This window comes from Anser brachyrhynchus (assembly GCF_964034855.1).
Source record: "Anser brachyrhynchus genome assembly, chromosome: 2".
In the NCBI taxonomy this organism is placed as follows: domain Eukaryota; kingdom Metazoa; phylum Chordata; class Aves; order Anseriformes; family Anatidae; genus Anser; species Anser brachyrhynchus.
This window is the reverse complement of record NC_137695.1, coordinates 22459738-22479691: the sequence shown is the minus strand read 5'-3', so window position 1 is coordinate 22479691 and position 19954 is coordinate 22459738. Positions and strand designations below refer to the sequence as shown.

Sequence of the window (19954 nt, the reverse complement as noted above, 5' to 3'; positions counted from 1 at the left end):
TCCATTATAATGCCATGATAAAATGGTTAAGATAATGTATTGAAGCAGGACATAAGAATGGAGCAGCTCATCTAGGCAGCAACCAGTTATGAATAATTTTAATAAATATGCAAAGACTACATTCTGCCACATAAAATAGCTAGTCAGTTGTAAACCTGCAATACATTTTTAGGCTATAATGTGTATATCTAGAATTAAATAATTAATTATGATCCCCATGAATATAATAAGTTGGATTCTGCAATATCTGCATTTTTCATCAGTTCTTTCCATGATTCATTTTGATCATCTCACTATTTTAACTATGGATATTATTTTTTACAGATTTACTTTAACACCTTTTTTTTTTTATACCAACAAAATTCTACATGCCTACAATGCAATGCCTGTTGTTTTCTAAATCTTTCTTCCTAGAAGAGGCTAAAATGGAACTGAGATAATGGATGCATCTACTGAACAACACATACATTATTTCCTCTCTAAACTTAATACATACAGGAATGTGGGCAAATATTTATGAATAGTTGTGTGTGCACAGACACATACAACACCAATATATAAACTCACAAGTTGTTAGAAGTCCAATTCTCTTTCTAGGAGAATCATAGGGGGTGTTCTGGCTTATCTGACTCAAGACTCCTTACCTCTCTGATACGTATAGGCATTAGTGTTCACGCGTATATCCCCATCCAAACACACCTCCAATGCACTAACACTTGAGTGAAAGTGGCCTTTCTGATTCCAAACTCCACTGCCTGTGAAATGTGTTTGTAGAACGGAAGATTTCTTGTGAAATACGTCCTAGTATTATCTAGTGCCCCAAATTAATCCTTTACATGGAAAGAGAAATGACTAACCTTCACTTTTGTTAGGACGGTCTCATTTTCTTGCATATCAGTCTTGAAATGTTTTTCAGTGGAGAAATAATGAAAGCAACTCACACTACTTACTTTGTGAATATATATAAACCTGGCTCTAGTAAACAGTTTCAGAGGATTAAAACTAAACATTACACATAATTAAACAATGAAAGAAACTTTATGAATAATTTTCTAAATTAGTGGATACAAGAGTTGCCAAGTAGAGGAAATATTAAATTTTAATTATCATTCATGACACCATACAGTATGAAGCATTTATTTGTCCACAAGTAAAGATTACGTGGGGAAAAAAAAATCATGTAATGCTATACTTACAAACTGACACTGCCAGAATAAGGAGCAAGAATCAGTACTGCCATAATCCAAAGAGAGTCCATACGCTGGCATGTGAAAGGAAGATGTTTATCTTTGAAAACTCAAATGTCAGGTATTTTTGAGTGCTCAGGTTATTATATCAACCAGTCTAATAAAATGCATCTGTGGGTTTCAGCTTGGCCCATAAGACCCTTTAGATGCAAATTTTCCTCCATAAACAAAATGCAACGTGCAGATTACTGCAAGTGTCAGGCACTTGTTTGCCACCTCCAAAGATAAAAATCACTCGGAACTGGGACACTTATCAGCCAGGTTTTGGTCATAGGTACTGCTGTATCTCTAGAACAACCTAGGCTGGAGTATGTCATCATATGAACAGGACTGTATTTAAGAGGAAGGCAGCATAAAACAACTTTTCCAGAAGAAATCAAAACTTCTAACTTTGGCGTGTGTCTACAGAGTAGTCTCAAAACAGAATCAAAGAATAAACACATTAATCAAAATCTGAACTGTGATGTGGCAGAAATGCCAGACTGAATTTCCAAGAATTTCACCTGACTTGAGAAATCAATTTGTACTTTTACTTTGGGAACTGAAACAAAATAATTGAAGCCTCACAACAAATAAAGGATGTCGATATTGCTAATAAAAAAAATCCAAAAGGGCTTAGTGGAGAAATTTGTAGACAATACAGACAACATTCTATTACTATTTACATAAACTGCGAAGCAAGCAACCCACGGCAATCATTTCCAGCCATAAGTCACTTGAATTGGAATCAGGTTGTGAAATAAACTTTAAGAGTTACAAGACAAGAGTGTCTCTGTAAGCCATTCATTCCATAGGCAGTCCTATTTTCAGTTATACTTTGGACTACAAACACAGAAAAAGACAAATCTGAAGTTAAATCTCCTGTAAAAGCACACACTGGGTGGAAGAGGGAACAACGAGATTTCTTTTGTGCATTACTCATAGTTCTGAATTGCTCAGTAGCCCTACACAAACATTCTCTCTGGTTATTAACACAGAATAAATTCAATCTCCCTTCGGTTATTTTTTTAATTTAGTCAAAAATATGTTGAAAGCTAGCTGCAAGAACTCTACTAATGAGACCTGCCTATTTTCAACATCAGTAGATTCATGCGAAACGCACCCAGTGTCAGGGCTTTTCCCTCCCGTATTTGCAGCACACAGACAAACCCAGACTTCCCACTAGTTTGCCAACGCGGTTCTTAACACTACTCATGCTCTTCTCAGGAGGTTTGCTTCATTTGGTGCATAAAGTGAAAAATGCACACACAGAGCCAGGTTCTCCTCCTTCAACTCTGAGTTACCCCAGCTGGGGCTACCTCTTCCCACCAGCGCAGACACTCAGGTGCTAAGACAGTTCAAGGAGGTGATTCAGACTAAAACTATTCTTGCCCCACCCCCCCCCAAAAAAAGTGATTCATTTCCAGCCATTTTGGCTCCCCAAAGCTCATTGCGAGATGGTTACATGAGAACCAGCACTGGCCTGAGCACACCAGTAGGAGCTCACAGATAGGGATGGATACTCCAGGCTGGCATCACTCCTCTACTTCAGCAGCCTACTGTCTGTGGAGTGGTGGCCAAGGGTCCTCTCTGGGCCTCCAGACCATGATTCAGTATGTTGATGAACCGTTTTGACTGTCAAGGTGCCCTCTTGACTACAGGGACAACCTCTGGTGACTACTGAGTCCTTCTGAGATGAAGTCAGGCCCCCATTGAACAGTTCCATTTTCTATTTTCATCATTCTCCAGAATATTTGCCCTCCTCTGAAGGCCAGACTACCAGCTTACAGGCAGATTTTTCCACCAACACGTTCACACCGGGGAGCCACAGCGGTGGCATGGGGAAGGGGGGGGCAGCCACCTACGCCCTGTGGTGTCACCAGCTGGTTCCACCACATCCTGGGGGCTCAGACCCTTCGTTGTCCAGCAGGCCAGCCGGGCTGGGGACACCCATTGCTCACGCAGAGGCACGGACTGGCGAGGGAACAAGAGTCATGTAAATTTAAACTTTGCAAGAGTGGTTTGGTAAAATGAGCATTTGCCATTAAATAAAAAGGTGGATTTGGGAAGTTTTCAACTCCGGTGTCACTTGGCACCAGTAACATCCACACCAAGCACAACTGGGAAATTCTTACCTCTCAAAATACCAAGCAAAAAATGTGTAGTATTTGCAGAAAGCAGAAAAAGGACAGTATCAAACACAGCACTACAGGTTGAGTTGGAACAAACCCAACTCCTTATACGACTGGATCCAAGAGCAAAACATACACAGGACAAGTCGATACTGCTCTCAACCATCTTCCATCCTATCCTACTGCTGAAGAGCAGACTTTCAATTGCAACTAACTCTAGAAGCTTTAGAGTTTAATTACAGTTCTATATTACATTTTATGAAAAAGTCTCATACTTCATCGGAATGGAGCAAACATGAAATATACGTATCTAGACATGAAAAATTAAAGGAAGAAAGGTCTAGCACAAAGGGAAGCAATTTTGTCACTGTGATGATTATTTTAATGGAAGTATAAATACTCCCTTTGACCTGAACAGTAAATGCAATACACAAATGTCAAAAACATGGAGTCTTGAATGATCTTTTACATACTACTTTGTTCACCCTATTAAGATGCTAGTTGTTTCTTTGATTTATCTGGTCATAAATTTTTGATGACTAGTGAGTCTCATAAAAATTGCTCTGGTGCTGACTCCATTGATTAATAAGCCAAAAGAATCAAAACTGTCAGAAATTCATGTACAAGAGTAAGTTACTGCCAAACATACATTAGATATTCCATAAAATATAGAATAAAAAAGGTTGATTTGGTAATTTTATCTTGCATCAATTTGCTTGATATAATTTATATTCAGGATCATCCCTGTCAATCCTTGCATACCTTGCCTTTTTTTTAAAGTCAACATTGGAGTAAATCTAATGTTGGGACAGCCAGGAAATGAACAGCAGACAGAATATCAAATGCAATAATCAACATTCAGAACTTAACTTGGAAATTATAACCAGTTGAAAGGTGACCAGAAACTGTCTACAATCAATTTCAGCTTCGGTAATTAAAACTCACTTGTATTTTGGGAGCCAAAACTGGCATGCGCAGCCATGCCTAAATCACATTCTTCCAAACCTGCAGTATCTCCCTGCAGTACTTCTTGAAGCCCTTGCACATAGCAGGATCTTGCAATGCACCTGATGTCTTTGAAGAGCCCTAGGCTCTGTGGCCTTCCCTGAGTAACTCCCAAATATATGTTTAACGTAATAGTTTATTACAAGACATATGATAGGATTGAAAAACCAATCTGATAATAAATTCGTAAGTGAACTATGTGGATAATAAAAAGGATTCAGGGAATCTCTGTTCCTCATTCAGTATAACAAACGCTGATCTTTACATCTAGCATTGGAATCAGCTTCTTAAAACATCTGGCAAAACTGTGAAGGCTAATATTCTTGCATTTATTATTATTGCTTAGATGAAGCTGGAGCAATTGAAATGGTCAGTATCAGAAGTAATTCAATTTACTGTTTATGCTCCTGCATACTTCACACAACAATTTTTTTTGGGCCAAATTCCCCAACCAAGCATAATACTGAGTTGGACTGAGAAATCCTGTGTCATATATGGTAGAAACGTCCAATTTTCAGGCTACACTTTTCAAGAAAATGTTCATTTTAATAACAAGAATTTCAAGTTAAATCTCATCATAGCCGCTTTCAAACCTGTGCCTCAGGTATAAAGGGCTGTAGAAGTGCATATAAACTGGATGGCAGTAATACCTGCTAAAATAAAAACACGGCTTTTAAGAAGTTTTATCAGAGAAGCATCACTAAACTAAGTCAAAACCATTTCCACTTAAGCCTTCCGTTGGATAAACAGTTGATAAAGGCAATCATAAAGCTAGGGACACTTCTCTATCTAACCAATAGCCTTCAACAGGAGAGTAAAAAAAAATGCTAAAGATCACACAAAAAACTCAAATAATGTGAGACTGAAATAAGAAACTGGAGTTCAATAAAAGCCAGCATGCAATAAACCAGATATGACTGCATAGAGAATAGAAATTGCAGACAGTTCTGCTTGATTATAAAAGCGCCACTTTTAAATTTATCTTTCAAATAAAACCAGCAACTGTGTGCAGTAACTCTTCTTGTTTGGTTGTAAAGAACCAAACTGAAGAAGAAAACAAGAAAGCGAGTCAATTGAGCTGCGATGATTACAAAGGGTTAAGCAGCTTACCACCACTTACTGTTAGCTACACGTTACCAGAAATCCTTTACTGCCACCAATGTGTTTTCCACATTAGTTCTCAATTAGCATTGTGTTGTCTGCTATTTCCTATTTATTCTTCTCCCTGCTGAGGTCTTGAGGATTTTCTTTAAAACTTTCCATCATTTTTGTTACCTACCGTGAAGACCAATTTGTGTTCTCACCAACATCCTCACAGAAGAGATCAGGTAAGGCACCTTCAGAAAACATCAGTCCAGTTGCCTAATTGCATACATTTTGGACATGCTGCCTTGGCTTGGCAACAAGACCGCCCAGCCAGGCTGCAGGGCAGGTTGAGAAAAGCCCTGGGACTCCCTGGGGATGAGGAGCAGGACTCTCCACGCGCACAGCAGCTACAGCAGTGGAGCACATCCGACGCTGGATATGAAGCCTTAAAATTATGGTAAAGTCTAAAATCGGGCAATAGACCGGTATTTAGACACCTACCTGGACAAGCTGCTCTAAGGAACCTGCTTTGGCAGGGGGGTTGGACCCGGTGAGCTCTGGAGGTCCCTTCCAACCCCTACAGTTCTGTTATCTCTATGTACTAGGCAAAACATCTTTAAAGCCACGGTGGTTCACACAGTAACATACACCAACACGCTGATTTAAAACACAAAAGGTATGTTTCAAAAGGCATCCTGACACAATCAGAGGAGGAGAGAAAAATAAACCTGCTACTTTCTGTGGCAGCTTACCCTTATTAGGAGCTGATTAGCACCTTTTCCCAACACTGTACCTAGCCTTCTCCTCTCATGCTGACTTGTGCTCTCAAATCACTTGAGGTGTGTCTGCACCTACTCATTTTAACACCCCTTTAAAACTACCAGCACCAGACCTGAACTCAGTCGAAGTGTAAAGAAGTGAGTTCCCCTTCCTGTATTTATTACACCGAGGCTTCTCCCAGGCTTTTTGGATACGGCATTGAAGCTGACAGTGCACTTCGGTTAGATTATGTCTCAGACATTTTTCAGAGCCACTTGCTTTCTGGAAAGCAGCATTCGCTCCTTTTTATCTCCTCCCATAACCATAACCACAAAGCGTGGTATATCCTGCGTGCCTTACTCACAGATGCGCAGCTCTGCTCTGAGCTGCTTTCAGACACGCTGCACGCGGACACGGTGTCTTAAGCAATCCAGGACAGCCGTATTTTCACTGCCTTCACACCAGCTTCTGGGGCGTCCACAATTTTAGTCAGTAATGACTGCGTGTATTTGCTTCTAAATAACTGGGGAAAACGTTGAAGGGTTTTAGGTCAGATCTCTGTGGAGCTCACCAGCGGCGCCCTTGTTAGTAATTACCTCCCAAAACCTATCAGACAGTTGTTAATTCTTTTTAGCGTTTGCTTTATTGATATTATACAGTGCTAATTTTCTAATGATAACGTTCAGCCTTACAAGCTCAATCCTCCACAAAACTCTCCTGCAGTTAAAGATTTGCCTCAACTAACCAAATTTATAATCTCTCTTTAGGACAGTTTTTAAAATCACATTAATGCCTTAGTTGTATTAATTACACTCATATTACGGTCATATTCTTTAAGTCTTGGAATCCCATGTCTCCTCTTCACTAACCCAGAACTTTAGTCAGACTAAACTAGTTTGTAGTAAGTGCGTTCAGTTTATTTGCCTTCCTTGTTGTTGGAATGATGCTAGCACTGCTGCCGCTTTTTGGCATTTTCCTGACATCACAATTCAATTAAAAATGAACTTCGGTGAGTCCAGGCTCTTTCACTCAACTCTCCTTAACCTCCTGAGTGCACGTCCCCAGCCCTGGAGGTTCAAAACCATTTCTCAACAAAATGCTGATCAGGCTTCTACCTCGTGGACTGAAAAATATTTCATCTTCCCTAAAAGACACAAACACCATCCTGCTTCCACTGAACACAGAACAGAAGCATAACAGAACGTCATTTTCTTTCCTTCATCATTATTAATGATTTGAATACCATAGTTTAGAAAAGGACACCTTTCATTTCAGAGAGCCATAACCAGTCTCTCCCACGACTAAGAGCCTAACAAGGTAGATCCCAGTCTGGGTCAGCCCTTTTTCCCACCACACATATTTCATTCAGTCCCACCTGTGCTTTTTTCCTGCTCAGGATGCCATTTGCCTGCAGTTGCACATCTTAATCTTTGTTTGCTTAAACTGCAATCTGTCCTCTAGGCTAGGCCCTTAATTCTGTTTCTTACCAATTTCTTTGAGACATCCCTACCTGTTCCTCATTTTGGATTTTACTGTAATTACCAGGGCTTTGTAACTCAACTACTGATCTTGCCTTGCTGCATGATTTTACATAACTTTGTCTTGTTTCCCTGCTCGAGCCTTGTATCCTACTGTGATTCTTTCCCCACCTTTGGTTTCATCAAATCCTCAGCTTTTGTGCTTTCCTCAGTTCTTCATTCCAATTCTGCTTCTAACCCAGCTCTAGACATCAGCACCAATGACTTAAACCCTGGGTTATCATTGCTGACATGGTAAATGGATTACTGCATAATATTCTAAACTTTATATGAAAGTTCACATCTAAGGGAATGGTAATATCAGTAGTTAGGTCAGCATTTATATGTGTAGTATCTATATCTGTCAGATACATCAGCAATAGCTTCATTTTTATTACATATCCATCTTAGCAATATATAAACACAAATATATACAGATACTGTTTTTTTTGTTTATCTTTCAACATGGGTTCCAGTTTGCGTTGGGGAAGAGTTACAGATTTGCATGTAAATGTTGTCCAAAGATGTCAGGACTCTGAGTCATCTACTGTCTCTGTTGGAAATAATGTACTAATATATTTATCAATTTTTAAAATACAGCCAATAAATACAACATTTGGGTGGAATACAAATCAGTATTTTCATATAAAATATACAGTACCATGCCTTAGATAAAACAAAACCAAATGTAAATTATGTTTTTGTACTTCTCCACATCAAACTGATAAAAGATTTTTACTGGTTAATTGCAAATTTTTACTGATACATGACTGAAATGTCTAAATTAGGATTATAAACTCCTGTTTATTTCTTAGCTATTCCAGATCTTGCTTCTTGCCTTCCCTGGAATCAAGTTTTATGTTCAATGACCTCATCTGTGCAGGAGATGGGGCATCTCAGAGAACCGCACCTATGGTAAATCACTAAGGTCACCTTGTTCCCACCATCATTACCTAGTCATTGAAATACCCCTAAACCACAGGAGATCACAGCCACCACTGGCACAGATGGCACATCCATGTCAGTAACCAAATGATAAAGACGCCAGGCTAAAAAGTCACTGAAATATGGAAGCGAGCTCCAGCAATGGACTACTGGATATATGAAACCATCTTATTTTTTGCACAGGGTGCAGGATAACCACAGTGTAAAAGCGAGAAGGGGAAAGAAGTACTTCCTAAAGGTTCATGTTAGGAGCACACGCACAAGAACAATCTCTGTAGGAACAACGACAATGCCTGTTCTAGAATGCGAAGTACTGGAAGAAAATTTCTATTCCCCAAACTACCAAAGACTACAAGAGTTATTTCTGAATAGTATTTGTATTCTAGTGCATTCCTTTGAGTATCTTACCAGTCTCCTCTAGTTGTTAAAAATAAATGCAAAAATACTCCTCATTACTATAACCCATAAAAAGAATCCCTTTTTTCCTGACCTGTGCCTGCTGACCTGGAAGCAGCGGGGATTTGCCACACAGTGGTGGGGTTCCAGCAGGATAGTTCATCCTAAAGAAGAAAGATGGAGAGGAGACTGTCTCTAGGGAGAGGACTGAATCAAGGGTGGATTCTCCCAGACTGTCACTGATGTTAAAATGAGGTTTTCACTTGCAGTGCTTAGCACAGGGAAACCTATGCTTCAGTGTTGCCAAGAGATATATGCTCAGCATAGCATTCATCAAACTATTTCCACTGGTAAGAGTGTGTCAGGCTTGAAAATGGCTTGCTCCTCTACCACCTTTTCTGATGGAAATGTGAAAACCGCAGCCTACTTCCTTTTGCAGAACATCTTGTTGAGATTCTCGACTCCAGGCTGACTGCCTCCTGGGGAAAGCAGCTTTCTAGAAACTTAACTAATGGTCACTGCTCTATCATAATTCTGCCTCGCTGAAATAAGGAGGTCAAACGAGGAGAATCATTAAAGAAAGTGTTAAAAGTTGAGTGTCAGGTGCAACAGCAGCTTAACAGTGCAGAAAGTCTGAATGCCATTCTAAGTAATCAGCATTTAGCAAATCGTTTTGTTTCAGCTGAGATTATGCCATCAGGTGATGATGACTGCTACAGACTGCTGTGACAAAAGCAAAATCACTACCCTTTCTGTTACAAGAACAAACAGGCAAAGAGCAACTTTCACATGAAGATTGATCAAGAGCACATGATTGATTAATGCCTGAAACATACCCAAAGGGCAGTTTTCTGAATTAACTTTGAATCTGTGAATGCCAGCAACCAAACCCACCCCCAGGTACCAATTGCACATCTGAGCTTTACCTCACCTTAATCAAATCACTAATTATCTTACACCAAACCTGACGAGCATCACAGGATTTCAGTTCTTGACAGGAGTTTAATTCACTGGTTTCTTTCAAACATTTATGTCTGTCTGCACTTGTCTAAGTCCATTATAGCCACTAAATCATACAATCCATCATCTCTTTGTTGGTATCCTAAACAGAGAAGATCCTCTGAAAATATGCTTGTAACAAAAAGGTCACTTTGAAAGTTGAACACACACATGAATAAGAAATAAAACATTTAGTTAAGCTCTCAGAGGAGATGAGGTTGCCATTACCCTTTACTATCTGAACAAGTCTTTCAGCTGCTTTTCAATCCCACCATGATGCCACATGGGGAGTTTAATGACACCTCCTGAGCATATACAGGATCAAGGCCAAAATTCAGCTTACTACCTTAACTTTCAAAAAGCCAGTGTGGCAGTCAGAGACTAAGAATCATTACATTCTTGGCAAACTGACCTGTTTCCAAATGATGCTGTCACAGGATGATGTGTACAGTGGGCGTCTTCTAGCCAACAAAAGCCAGCGAAGTGCCATACGCTGCTGAGTTCCCTGTTGAGAATTAAGAGCCCCACCACACAGATTTTCTGACACAGTATATGGCCCAGCTTCTTGTCAGCACACGTCTTCCTTGGAAAATGGGGGGTTGAGAAATCACCTGGCGTCATTTCTCATCAAAGGTAATGAAATTAAAGGAAAGAGCCTACCAAGTAGGAGCAGCTGATCTGAGTGGCCTACGGACTGACACCCTTCTGAAGTCAAGTACTACTCCCATTTGGTACTTGGAGCTGAACTACCATGTAAAACAGGAGTGTGAAAATGTACAGGTATGTGAGACAATGACATTTTCTTTAGATATATTCATCCCTCATAGGTGTCATCTCTACTTACCAATTAATCACTAGGGCAGGAATATCCTAAACTGAGGCTAAAAATGGGGTGACATTTTTCACTGAATATGCTTGAAAGGGCCAGGGTATTTCACTGGAGAAAGAAGAGTTTTTTGATCTATTTGGTAGTTGCTTCGCAAATGCAGCCTCATAGAAACTGAATGGAAAACTCTGATGGTGATCGTAGCACTGTCACGGCTTGTGCCAGCTATCAGAAGAAACCTCAAGGTTTAGTAACGTGACTGCAAACGAGCAAATTGCCAATACTTAGTGAGTTACTACTTTCTGGCTGAGATAACAGCAACTGAGTAAATACGATGATCTAGCCATTGAAAACACAAAATAAAACATATTAATGTAAACCACTTAGTGAAATGTAACTCACTAAGGCCCTGAAACTTGGCATTCATGATTGGGTGAGCACACCCTCTCTGTCTTAGCCAGTATAGACAATGTTATACTTGTAAACAAAGTAAAATCAATATTTCCAATCAGCTAGCAAAAGCATTGGGCATAGCGAGAGAATTACAATCTCTGGAGCTCAAAATTCATCTACAATATAGATGCACAGTCCCTAGTTTATGAAAGTCCACATCTGCCTGTACCTCAAAGTAAACTTCCTGATCTGAGATGACAATACTGATTGTAAGCTACTAGTATGTATGAACTGTTCCCTTTTCTCAGTATTGCAAGTGAGGTTACCCAACCTCAGAAGTCTATCCAATCACCCAGTTAACTATATTGCTTTGTCTCAGATTAAAAGTTAAGCCTGGGTCTATCAAATATAAGTTAATTTTAATGTGTTTTTTTTTTTTTTTGGGGGGGGGGGGGGGGGCGGGGAGGGACACTGAAGGATCCAAAGAAATCTAATTGTTCTAATGTGCTAAAAGTAGATATCTACAGATAAAATTACTACATTCACGTTTCAGTTTAGTGATTTGCTTAATGAGAAAAAAAAGATCCAATACCTGGACAATCTCTGGAAGAAAAAATGAAGCTGAAGATGTATAGTTGTTAAAGGGAAAAGATCAAATTTTCAGCACACAAAAGGAGTTTTCATTTCTTTTATGTTCACAGCTTATTTGCTTTTGTGCACAATAACACTACAAGACCTGTTAACCAGATTATGCCATTCCTTACAAGTTTTAAGATCTAAAATTGGCTTTCCACAAATTGAAAGATGTCTGTAGCAGGTGGCATGCAAGTAATTCTCAGATCACATATTTAAAGGAAACTGGAGATAAAAAGGACAGTCTTTTTCACTGGGAAAGTCTACAAACTCTCTACAGCATACATGAGACAAGCACAATGAACAACCAAAACAAGTTGCTACTGGGATTCTAACAAAATTACACTGCTATTTTAAATTTATGATTTAAATGTAATATGGTTATATGCTGGAAACAAGAATAAAACACCTTTATCTTCTCTGCACATATTTTTTTCATCACTGATGTTTTACACTATGACATTTTAACTGAATAAGCTGCTAAGATCAAAGGTGAATTCTGAATGACCCATGCAATTTTTTCCCCCTATTAATAGCTAAAGTCTGAGTTTGCTTGCACTGTCAACTAGAAAGGCTTCAAATATTTCCTCTGGTCAAAATCAAAATCAACCCATTAGGCAACAAGACACCATCACACCTCAGCAAAGAACAAGACAGCAAACATAATGTGGTATATTTAAAACAAAGAGCAACAGTTGAGGCAAGTGATGAATTACAGAATCTTTTATCTTAATTTTGGGTGCACAAGGAAAGTCGACGGAGCGGTTTATTACTCTACTGCTACAAAATCATTATTTATTATCATTTTTTTATTATAGATAGATACAAAGAGCTCCCCCAAAAAATCTTAGCATGGGTCAAATTCTTAAAATTTCAGTCCTTGAAACTTTGCTGTCCTCATGATACCCAGTGTTGTCCATATGAGACCTGCATGAGGCACCCTAATTTACACTGCTTAAGCAGGAACATAAAATTGGCCATAAGAAATTACAAAACGTTATCAAGAAACCTAGATGCAGCTGCACAGTGGACTGTGGAGATAGGTCTAAGGAGACAGCTGCTTCCCTCCACCATGTCTGCAGAAGAGAATACTGCTGGAAGAGAGGTATTACAACCTACTTATATCTTTGAAAAAATGTATCTTGAGAACTGTGTATTACTGGGCAAAGATCAGGATACTTCTGAGGCACACAATTTTTGTAACCACACTCCGATCTGTGACCCTTTTCACTTAAATTTTGTAAATGAAGAACAGCGTGCAAAAGTCACTGCTGGATCATTTACAGTTTCACACAGAAATTCACATCTCAGTTACTTAATTGGAATCCCAAAACCTTCATCTACGAATGCTCTCTGTTGGTAATTGACAGATATTGTATAAGAAATGGTCAGAAATGCTTCTAAATTACTAAAGTATAAATTTAAGCAATGGGGAAATGCAAAAACTAAGTTTCTGACCTAGGGGTACCATCTGTTGTACTACCTGCTGATTCTAGAAAGACAGCATCAAGGTAGTCTGCAGACACAAAAATAACTTCCCGTGTGAAGTTTTACTGGGACTGGTAATGTGGATAGTTTTAGTGTGAGGAAATATTTCAATTCAGTGAATGATTAATGATTAAACACATTATTACCCAAACAAATACTTAGCATTTGTGCACAGAATTCTGAATTAAAATGGACAAGTCCAGCATGAGGTCTATTTTATCCAATTACACTGTTGAAGAAAGCAGCAGTACCTTTATTTGAATTGCCAGAGTTATGGACTTATGTAAACCAGCCCAGACCAAAAAGGTTTGAATTCTGGACAGTTCTTTCAACACTTAAGAAACTTACAGCCAAAACCATCAACAAATACTTATTTAAGTCTATAAAACCATACTGCACATACTTAAAATTAGTACTTTTCAAAGGCTTTTAATTCTTGCTCTTCTACATCGCTCATGCTATCTAAAAGCTCTTAGAAAGGAACCACAAATGCAGGACGATATTGAACATCCTTATGCCTTTCTAACTTATCTGAATCACATTCATTTACCTTCTTGTTAAGTAAAACTCCTAAATAAAAATGTACAGGTTTGCCTGTTTGCCCCGAATCCCAAGACAGTGCATGGATTATGAAAGAAGGGTGTAACTATAACACTGTGCTAAACACATCCCAGGGAAAAAAAAAAAAACACACCACCTACAGCACGTAACAGTGTCATGTAATACTTACTATTTGTATGTTTCTGAACGAATGTATTCAAAAACATGAGACACTCCCAGCTGGAACTGGTCGGCTATCGGGGTCACCCAAGGATTGTTCTCTGCTTTGAAGACTTGCTTTTGACCAGTCAAATCCAAATTACCTGAAAGGGATTTAAAAAATGGCATATGAAAAAATATGAAATTAAAAATAATAAAGAAATACCTTGCTGTGAATAAAAACCTTTCATTCATTTCAGAGATTACAAAGCAAATGTTTCAGGTTTAACAGAGAGGAAAAAGGAGACATGATAGTTCCAACCATGATGGATGCTGCTGCTATTCATTTCAGTGGTACTACATATTGCAAAGCAGGCTTGAACTCAACCCACTGTTTATAATTTTTATTCATTGAATTAGCTTTGTTTTGGAAAAATTTGCCACCCAAAAACCACAACAGTACTCTACTGAAACTCTTCATGACTATGGATACAAGAGGCTAAATTCCAGAAAGGTCTAGGCATTGAAATCATTTGTTCTTTAAATTAAAATAGGAAATCTCTACCACCATTTCAGGCTTTTTTATGTGAATTTTGTGATGAAGGGAGCCCCAGCAATCCCCCCAGAAATCCAAAGCCACAACTACAAAAATAAAAAATCTTCGTATAGATAACCATGGGAAACAAAACATAGAAATACTAGGTTTTGAAGCCTGACCAAGCCAAGCTGTCAGGGAATTCTAAAATCAACCTGATGTGCTAATTTTTCAAAATGAAAGGCACCTGTGTAAGTGGCATGAGCACACGCATTTGCTACAGGCACTTCCGCAAGCCGTCTGCGTTTCCCCGTGTTCTACATTCCAGCTGATCCTTAACATGCTTCTCTCCGTAAGAAGGGTTAATGCAATTAGAGTAAAGACAGACCATTATACTGTGTGAAAAGATGTCATGCATCTCATATCGGCCCATCAACAAGTTACCATTACCTTACCGGGCTCATCTGTCAGCTGTCTGAGGGCTGTTCTTTTTAAATAACGACATGCAGGAAGCATCTCACCCCTCTGTCAGTCAGGCAGCGATCGCCCTGACTGCCTTACGCTCCGGTGCCTCCAGTTAGGAGCCTCGCGCCCGGCTCCTTTATTATGGGACGCGCCAGCCCTGGTGTTCTAACAAGGATCAGGGAGGAGGATTAAGTATTGTGACAATGAGGACCTAATAAGCTAGAAAGCAGGGTATCTAAATCTGTGCTGGCTGGCTCGAGACACAGGCTCACACCATTCACTGCTCAGTGTAAGGCACAGGCCACCGGGGAAGCCAGCCCGCGCTGCGATTAGCAGTAACCCTCTGACCGATGCTGCTATGAAGATCATGTATCACTCAGAGGCTTACTTTGCAACAGCAAATTGGATTTTCCATTTTATTACCTGCAAAAAAGCACATGCATTTCTCTCCAGAGCTACCAACACTGTAAGCGCTCGCGTATAATTACAGCCCTCTAAGTACGGCGTCAAGATGAAGCGATGCATCTGTACACAGCTCATAAAAATAGTTACATCTAGGGAGACAAACTTGGCCCCATCGTGGGTCAGATTCAATGTTGTCTACAAGAATAAGCTTCACATTCCCAAAATCTCATCAACAAGCTTCTTAGCTGAATTCCCAACTTGTTTCAGACATGTACAGCCCAAGGAATGCTGCCGTATGTTTCCCATCCCCGCAGTGGAGCGCGCCCACTTCCAGTCCTAAATACCACACGCCCATTTAAATGTAATTAATTGAAATAAATACTATTCTACTAGAGCCAAAGAAGTCTTACAGCAAAAAGAGGACTGCTCAAGCAAAACGAACTGCAGAGCTCCAGCCACTTCAGTTTCCTCTGCCTTCTCTTTGTCCCAAATGTTATTGGAGCAGGTAGAGACACTATACCTTTTACAAGGGTAAAATTAATCTACTTATGGCAAAAAAACGGGGCACCCACAAGTCTGGAATCCACACCTAGATCCAGCTCCTCCCGGCTCAGGAAGCACCTTGGCAAGGCAGCAGCTGCTCGGGGAGCGCTTCTCCAAGGCAGCGCAGGTGGCATCAGGGGTCACAACTGCTACCTCATCCCCGGGGGGTTTAATCAAATTATTTAATAATGCTTTGTACCATGCAAAGAAAGAACCCTTCCGTCTTCATGGCAAGCAATCGCCAGAGAACAGGTGCCAGAGAAGAGGTGCTCTTTGGCAGGAGGAGTCAAGGAGGGCTGTCTCAAAGAAAGGAGGAAGGACAGGGCACCAAGCGCTTTAACAACCCCTCCTCCCCCCATTCAACACCAAAATTTCCACCTGGGAAACAGCCTGTAGGCAATGAAGGGCAGAAAACTAAGCATGGTACAGAGAGCCTGTCCCACCTTACCAGCACTAGGGGAAGAATGCAGCCTGTCGCTCCTGCCACACGGCAAGCAAACTGAGAACAAAGAAGCCTTAAAACTAAATCGTGAAACGGGCTGAGAACGTGTGGCTCATCCCAATACCTTGTCCAGGGTCACGTCCTGGTGCCCCTCTGCGTTTCCAGCCAACCCGCCTGTGACGGGCCGCAGCACACCCGCAGCAGCCTGGCACAGAGGATCAAACGTGCCTGCAGCGATGGCTCCGACACTGGGATGATTGGAGTCGTGCTCTGTAGCCGGGCACCTCACAGATGTGTCCCCTCCAAACAGTCCCCTTGCCTAGAAGAATTTTTAACAGCAGCACTCCGCTAAGAAATGCCCTTATCCTACCCCTGCAGCACCAATCCAAGGGCCAGGGAAAGAGACGTGGCAGATGTGCCTTTACACAGAGTGTCTAGCAGCAACAGCAGCACACTATCCCCAGGCCTGCAAGAACTTTACATACTGTTCTGCTACACAGATCACATCAAACCCCTCTGGTATTTTTAGCAAGTAAAAGACAAAATTGCCTGTAGTAATAAAACCAGTACTGAGCATTCAGTCACAGTGTATTTTAGGGTTGGAGACTGCATTGGTCTACACTGGTTAGTTTTTAACATGCACATCAGCCTATAAAAAACAAAACAAAACCAAACCTGTTCGTCATTAATAAAATTTGGCACAACATGCAGCCTATAATTGTATTTCTTTATAATGGACTTATGGTTCTTGGTATTTGGCCAACATGAACAAGACCAACTCCCCTGAAACCCATTACAGTCACATACCTCCGGTAAGAGAGAAGGCCGTCCTTAAGACCAGTCAGCACAGCCCCTTCCCTACATCCCAGAAATGTTTTTCATATTATTTTCGAAAGCTTCTAATGTTCTTCTTAAAATTAGTTAATCAAACCTATATATCCCAGATTCCGGTTCTGACACGCATCAAGGACTTCCTAATTTCTAAGCCTGAAGGATAATTGTTGTTTGTTTTGTACCTCGAATAGACTTCCAAGTAGGAAGAATGCAACGTGGATATGTGCTGCTACCAGAGCCAGCAGAGAGGAAGGTCTAACAGCTGGCTGAGATGGACAACCTGCTCAGAGACCAAAGCTTTCTAAAAGGAGTATACCGTGAGGTCTAACGAAATACCTGATCTTGGCAATGACTTGTCTGAGCAGTCATTGTATCTAAAGATGATCCTGAAGCATTAAGTCCGAATAGATCTGTGTGACCGAACTTGTGCTTAACTCACCTTAAAAATAAATTGTTCCTATGTCCAACTACAGATCTGCACCAAAAAGTGCCTTGAATTTTCAAGGAGAAAATCAAAGTGTACATATTTTTAATTTTGATCCACTGTAGCCTATTTCATTTATTGGCTAAAAATGCCGTTTATCACTGCATAAATTCAGAGCTTGCACGGCCATGAGTGGACAGAGGACATCTCACGCGCACGCCCCATCCTCGGTGACATCCCAGGGCAGAGGCAGCTACAGTTTCCCTGCACCTGCCTCGATAAACCTATCCTGCACTTGATCTCAAGTGCGCTAGATAACATTTCTGGTTATTTTCCTTCAGCGCTGTTGAAATAAAAGCCGTTTGTGTAAACACTCATATTTTGCTCAACTGCCTGCAAAAGTCAGAAGAGAGCTCATAAAAGCAGATAAAATGCTGCCTCCCGCAGTCTTGTTTGTGGAAAAGTGTCAAACCCTGCCATAATGCTACCTCTGACCCAGCCCGGGGGTGTCTCCAGACATCCCCAGCTCTTCCTGTTGTTAGATCCAGCCTGCAGGCACCTCTCAGATTCGGCTATAAATCCCTCAGTCTCCTGTGCTGTATGGTGCACATCAGGTAAATATTACACACCAGGCACGTATGCATAAGGTACAATAAAGTCTGGTTAGTATACATAGGCATTATTTCAATACAAACAAAACGCAACAGTATGAACACAAAACTGAGTTGTCCTTTCCACTCCAACGCCCCTCAGCAACACTTTAAATACTTTCAAAAATTAAAAGGTGAAATAAAGTAATTAAACAGCTCTGACATTTGAGAAGTGAACGTTGGCATTCAGCGTAAGAAACATGATCCGAGCTGTAAAATGCCAGATCTACGCTTCTTTGTAATGGCTTAAATTCATCCCTAGTGGAGCTTCATTAAAATCAGTGGAATTCCAGCTGAAATAATTTGGGGCCTGTATCCTGTTACGTTTCACTTCTGCTTCCCGTTGACGTTCTGCCTCACCTTCCAGCCTGCAGTCTCCAGTACCGACCTCCAGGAGAGTCCTCAGGCAGTAACGCCTTCATTTTAGTGATTCCTCTTAATACTGCGATTTAAATGTTCTTTCCCTTTACAACACAGAGGTCTTACTCTTTCAGTGTCATACATAAGGACAGGAGGAATGAAACCAATTTTATTTCTTTGCTTAGATATAAATACCCCTGAATCCTGTTTTATTAAAGGCTAAGTAAGGGATCAATCCACTACACTAAATTTAAACTTAGGTTGTATGTAAAAATATGTCTATGCTGGCTTGTTTTAGATTCACTTTACACTACAGGGCTTATAATTTTTATTACTTTTGTGGCATGTGCTTTGCCTCCATAGAGAGAGAGATTGGTTTAAGCATGGGGGTGGAAGAAATGTCATGACTATTTTATCATAAAAATGATACCAAAGCAATTAATTGTGAAGACTGTCTTAAATTCTATGTAAAAACATGAAAATACATACTCATTTCTATGGCATAGTTGTATCAAAAGCAAATGATTTTTACACAAGTCCTAAGTGTAAGTTGTGGATCGGTAACTCAGATCACTCCTATAAAATGGAAGCTCATCTCTGCTTTGAAGACCTCTATCGCTTTTGAGGGATTAGAAGGAGAAGAGAGTAGATTTAAATGGTGATTATAAAGGAGCAGTAGGGTAACACAGAGCAGAGGAAAGACTTGTACACAAGCAAAGTGTGACTCAATCTTCTTTGGCATCAGCTAAAACCATCATAGAAATAGTCAGTACGATAAACAGATCCACAGCTCCATAACATATGTTGAAAACATACATTTGCTTATTAATGAGCTTCTAGGTACCAAAAGAAAACAAAACGAGTAGATCTAAACCTAGGCTGAAGCACCCCCAAAAGATCAACCCCAGCAACACTTTTGCCCTCTCACCAGTAAACTCTTTAACAGGAGAAGCTCTAACTGCGTCGTGTGGAGCGATCAGCACTTCAGACAACTCTGAAACTGCGTTTGTCTTGGTTGTGCTTGGACCGAAGTTGTCTACGTTTTACTTAACAGGGAAGCAAGTTCGAGTCTCAGATAACAAGAAGTCAGATCAGGTCGATGCTAATAAGCCTTACAGATACTCCCCAGCATCCTTCCGACAGAAGCAGGCTGGAAGCCTTCCTCTGGCTGCTTGTCTGACCGCTCAGATGG

At 40.3% G+C, this 19954-nt stretch overlaps 1 protein-coding gene across 7 annotated transcripts in view; it reads right to left on the bottom strand.

Moving 5' to 3' along the window:
- RSU1 (Ras suppressor protein 1) overlaps nt 1-19954 on the bottom strand; it is a 100868-nt gene that overhangs the window by 44279 nt on the left and 36635 nt on the right. For all 7 annotated transcript variants that reach the window (XR_013947055.1, XR_013947056.1, XR_013947057.1 and 4 more), the window contains exon 8: nt 14136-14268. Coding sequence is in view for 4 of the 7 variants with exons in the window: in XM_080581471.1 (XP_080437597.1) it covers nt 14136-14268 (133 nt within the window). In the remaining 3 variants the exon portion in view is untranslated. The remainder of the gene's footprint in view (nt 1-14135; nt 14269-19954) is intronic.